The sequence below is a fragment of the Papio anubis genome, chromosome 14 (assembly GCF_008728515.1).
Source record: "Papio anubis isolate 15944 chromosome 14, Panubis1.0, whole genome shotgun sequence".
Lineage (NCBI taxonomy): Eukaryota > Metazoa > Chordata > Mammalia > Primates > Cercopithecidae > Papio > Papio anubis.
The window spans coordinates 90,875,487-90,880,685 of record NC_044989.1 but is presented as its reverse complement, the minus strand read 5'-3'; the positions used below and the strand labels follow the sequence as shown (position 1 = coordinate 90,880,685).

The following is a 5,199-nucleotide window of genomic DNA, read 5'->3' as shown; positions in this document are numbered from 1 at the left end:
CTGATCTCCTGACCTCGTGATCCACCTGCCTCGGCCTCCCAAAGTGCTGGGATTACAGGCGTGAGCCACCGCACCTGGCCAATTTCTGTTCTTTTACATTTGCTGAGGAGTGCTTTACTTCCAATTATGTGGTCAGTTTACTTCCAATTATGTGGTCAATTTTGGAATAAGTGCAATGTGGTGCTGAGAAGAATGTATATTCTGTTAATTTGGGGTGGAGAGTTTTGTAGATGTCTATTAGGTCTGCTTGGTGCAGAGCTGAGTTCAATTCCTGAATATCCTTGTTAACTGTCTTATTGATCTATCTAATGTTAACAGTGGGGTGTCAAAATCTCCTGTTATTATTGTGTGGGAGTCTAAGTCTCTTTGTGGGTCTGTAAGGACTTACTTTATGAATCTGTGTGCTCCTGTATTGGGTAGATATATATTCAGGATAGTTAGCTCTTATTGTTGAATTGATCACTTTACCGTTATGTAATGGGCTTCTTTGTCTCTTTTGATCTTTGATGGTTTAAACTCTGTTTTATCAGAGACTAGAACTGCAACCCCTGCTTTTTTTTGTTTTCCATTTGCTTGGTAGATCTTCCTCCATCCCTTTATTTTGAGCCTATGTGTGTCTCTGCACGTGAGATGGGTCTCCTGAATACAGCAAACTGATGGGTCTTGACTCGTTATCCAATTTGCCAGTCTGTGTCTTTTAATTGGAACATTTAGCCCATTTACATTTAAGGTTAATATTGTTATGTGTGAATTTGATCCTATCATTATGATGTTAGCTGGTTATTTTGCTCATTAGTTGATGCAGTTTCTTCCTAGCATCGATGGTCTTTACAGTTTGGCATGTTTTTGCAGTGGCTGGTACTGGTTGTTCCTTTCCATGTTTAGTGCTTCCTTCAGGACCTCTTGTAAGGCAGGCCTGGTGGTAACAAAATCTCTCAGCATTTGCTTGTCTGTAAAGGATTTTATTTCTCCTTCACTTATGAAGCTTAGTTTGGCTGAATATGAAAATCTGGGTTGAAAATTCTTTTCTTTAAGAATGTGGAATATTGGCCCCCACTCTCTTCTGGCTTATAGAGTTTCTGCTGAGAGATCCGCTGTTAGTCTGATGGGCTTCCCTTTGTGGGTAACCCGACCTTTGTCTCTGGCTGAGTGGCAACCAGTTTAAGAAATGTGGTCACAAAATAGAATTTCTAGGGCAGATTTTGGTAAAAAACAAAAACAAGAAAAACTGCCAGGCACAGTGGCTCATGCCTGTAATCCCAGCACTTTGGGAGGCCGAGGTGAGTGGGTTGCTTGAGCTCAGGAGTTCAAGAGCAGCCTGGGCAACACAGCAAGACCCTATCTCTACAAAAAATTTTGAAATTAGCTGGGCACAGTGGTGCACACCTATAGTGCCAGCTACTTGCGAGGCTAAGGTGGGAGGCTCCCTTGAGCCTGGGAATTTGAGGCTGTGGTGTATGTACCATGATTGCGCCACTGCATGCCAACTTGGGAGACAGAGTAAAACCCTGTCTCAAAAACAAAAAAACATTTATTTTTTTTTGCTTGCACTTTGATGAACATCCTCAATGATATTTTTAAAAACACATTTCAGGAAGCTCTATGCAGAACTGTGCCAGGGCATCGTGGACATAGCCATTTCCAGTGTCTTCCCGCCCCCAGATGTGGAGCAACCTCAGACCCAGCCAGCTGCCTTCACCAAGCTGTGATGGAGGGGCGCTCCCTGCTGCCTTGGAAAAAGCACGGGGTCCTGCTCCAGGGAACGGTGAAATGACTGGATTGCTCTTTATCCAGCCCACAGCAGGGGAAAGAAAGGCCACTCGCAAAGATGAGATGGAAGAAGGCACGTGAGCAGAGGATGCAGCTCCCGAAGACAGGGTTGCTCAGGGGGCTTCCCAGGCGGAGCACTCAGCAATGCTGTTGAGACGTTTGAAAACAACTTTGGTACACAAAGGCAGCCTTGTGAGCAGAGCTCCTTCCCCTCTCCCCGGGAATGGCAGGGCACTGGGACCTCTGGTCGGTGCCTCCCACCCACTGCAGCCCTAGTGCCTTAGCTCCATGCCCGGCTGCAGCCCCACTGCTCTGGACTGTGGATTGGACGTTAGAGCATATTGGAGGTTGCCTGTGTGTTCCCCGCCCATCCCTTCCGTAACGCTCTGCCACTCAGCTCTGGACAAGCATGCACCAACAGTCCTTAGTTTTGTTTTGTGCACTGGCCTCTCGGTGAAGGTGGTTTCCCGCATCACCTTCCTGATGGCGTTTGGTCAGTCACCTGTCAGGGTTTGTATGGGTTGGGCCCCAGAACAGCATATGCTGCCCTAAGTCTGCTCTCTGCATGTTTTAGAAACAAAGTGGCAAGTCTGCCCTGAACCTGTAAGCATCAAATAAGCATGAGAGAGAAAAAAAACATGATATATTGCTTTACTTAATAGGTTGAATATGGTAGATCTTTGAAAATATGATGATTCAATTTTCTCAATTTTCTGTTGACCAAAATTCTAAATGCAGTTTTGCCTAGTTCCTTTTTTTAAAAAAAAACCTTTGTAAAAACCTCTCTGAGGATCAGGAGTCAGTAAAATTCCACTCCCCAGTGGCCCTGCCCCAGACAAAGGTTGCTTTCCCCCTTTTTGTTCTTTTTATGCCCCAAGCACTTTCTGCAGTAGCTAGAGGGACAGGTTTCCTTCCAGGAGGGATGTGAGTTCCTGTGCCTGTAGGCATCAGGGGAGTATATGTGAGAGTATAGGTCCTGCCTGAATGGGAAAGTCTTCTAAACTGGGAAAGAAGTGGTTTCAGCTCCACACAGCGTCTTGTAAGTCTCTACAAATGTGTACTGTTAGAAGTGGCTTCCACTTACTGGATTAACTAATACTTTATAGGCTTTTCAGGAGGCCACATCACTAGCAGTAGGGAGAACAAGATGTCATTTGTGTTCAGTGTAAGCTGAGTAGACAGGCCCTTCCTAGAGTGTCCTGGAAATCACAGCAACCCATTGAAAACTGCCCTCCCCACCAGAACGTGCTATGTTCTTTCTTCATGGCTATGCGTGCTCCATTCCTTGTTTCTGCTTGGCTCAAGAAAACATTTCTGCAGTCAGGTGAGACTTTTACAAAAGAGGAGAAAATCATTGCCTCCTTGAACATGATGAGATGTGAGAACTTACAATGAAAAAGGCAGTAATGATAGAAATTATTTCTTAGGTGCAGCAATAGTTGATAGGATGTGAGGGTGTTACCTTGGGGTGAAATGGAGAAGGTCCCAGGTGAATTGGCTGTCATGGAAATTTGAAATTACAAAATAAACGTCCTGGGCATTACCCAGAATACAGATTTAAAAGTTTGCCTGTAGAGCAAAATAAAAGTCAGTTGTAATTGTTAATCTTTGAGGCCCAACGCAGCTGATGGGTTGGTATTTGGGAAATTCAGAGAAGGGAATGAGATCTGATCAGATCCTGGGAAGATGTATACCCAGTTAGAACCTGTAGGGTTCTGGGTCCCTGGCAAGTCTAGGTGGGCGGGTGACAGAAAAAGCATGGGCGTTTTTGTAATGCTGTCACATGCTAACACAGGTTTGTAATTATCTTTTGGACCCAAATTATAGAGACATTCACGAGTTTTCTAGCCCTCACAGTAACAGAGCTAAGAATTCAGATGTCAGGAAGTCTGTGAATCTTGATGGATTTTCTGAGAAACCTGATTCAATGGCATATATATGAGGGAAGTAAGACTTTTAAGAAAAGAAAAAGTTATGCCTCATTCCTCATATGGCTTCCAATAAGTATCTTAGGCACTTATTTTGTTTATAAATATTTAAAAAATTTTTAAAATTTTATTATTTTTTACAAGGACGTGGTCTCATTATGTTGCCCAGGCTGGATCGCAGTGGCTGTCCGCAGTTGCAATCAGCACACTGCAGCCTCGAATTTCTGGGCTTGAGTGATCCTCCTGTCTCAGCCTCCTGGGTAGCTGAGACTACAGGTGCACACCACCAAGCCTGGCTTTATGTATTTATTTCTGTTCATGTGGAATGATTGGTTCAGAACTGTTCCTTTCCCTTCCATGATGTCCTTGACACAGAAGGTCATGCCTGGCTCGCAGTCAGGCTTCATACTTTTGGTCCATGTAAGTGCTGCCCGTTGCTGGGGGAGGAGTCATTGTTTATTTGGAAATGTCAGTTGCAATCATGGTTCTGTCATTTGACTGCACAGTATCAGAGGAGCCTGTTAACCTCTCTGTGCCTTAGTTTCTTAGCCCACGAAAGAGATCATTGCCTGACCCAGGGACTACCTCAAGGGCTTTTGGTGAGGACAAGTGACAGTAGGAAGATGCAAGAGCCTTTAGTACCAAGGTTCTCAACACTGACTACATGCTCGAATGACTTGTGAAGCTTTTAAAACATGTTAGTGCCCACTCTTCCCCTCTCTGCCCGGCCAGCGAAATCAGAACCTCAGACAGCAATATGCCTTGAGATGCCTTGAACCACACTTGAGAAGGAAGGACAAACACATTATTACCTTGGAAGAATTGCATAAGGCTTATGACTTAAAAAAAAAATTCTTTTTGGAAACACAAGCATTTCTTTAAGAATGACCAGATGTTGCCACATGTATTTATGACGCAAGCAGGTGTTACCTAAGCAGTTTCTCTGTTTGCTTGTCGTAGCGGCATTTGGAAACTGGAACATGCTTTCATTTACGTAAATAGTTTATGAAACTTTGACAACAAATGTAAACAGACATGAAATTATAAATCTGCTAAATATGTATTAAGGGTGTTTTTTTTTTTTTGAGATGGAATCTCACTCTGTTGCCCAGGCTGGAGTGCAGTGGCACGATCTTGGCTCACTGCAAGCTCCGCCTCCCGGGTTCACACCATTCTCCTGCCTCAGTCTCCCGAGTAGCTGGGACTACAGGCGCCCATCACCACGTCTGGCTCATTTTTTGTTTTTTTTTAGTAGAGACGGGGTTTCACTGTGTTAGCCAGGATGGTCTCGATCTCCTGACCTCGTGATCCACCCGCCTCGGCCTCCCAGAGTGCTGGGATTACAGGCGTGAGCCACCACACCCGGCCAAGGGTGTTAATTATTGAGAGAAAGTCCCCTGCCCCCGCACTCAACTCCTGTGGCAATTATGAACTCCATTTTACCAAGAACATTTAAGTGCCTCAGCATCTGTGTGATGTAGTGGAGCAGGTGCTGGCATAG

The 5,199-nt window shown here is 44.7% G+C and overlaps 1 protein-coding gene across 1 annotated transcript in view; it reads left to right on the top strand.

Annotated features, from left to right (window-relative positions):
• Window positions 1-4,761, top strand: part of TTL (tubulin tyrosine ligase) — a 44,959-nt gene extending 40,198 nt beyond the window's left edge. Inside the window, exon 7 of the mRNA XM_003909132.3 lies at window positions 1,595-4,761. Within this exon, the coding sequence (XP_003909181.1) occupies window positions 1,595-1,709 (115 nt within the window). The 3' untranslated portion in view covers window positions 1,710-4,761. The remainder of the gene's footprint in view (window positions 1-1,594) is intronic.
• Window positions 4,762-5,199: the final 438 nt, after the last annotated feature.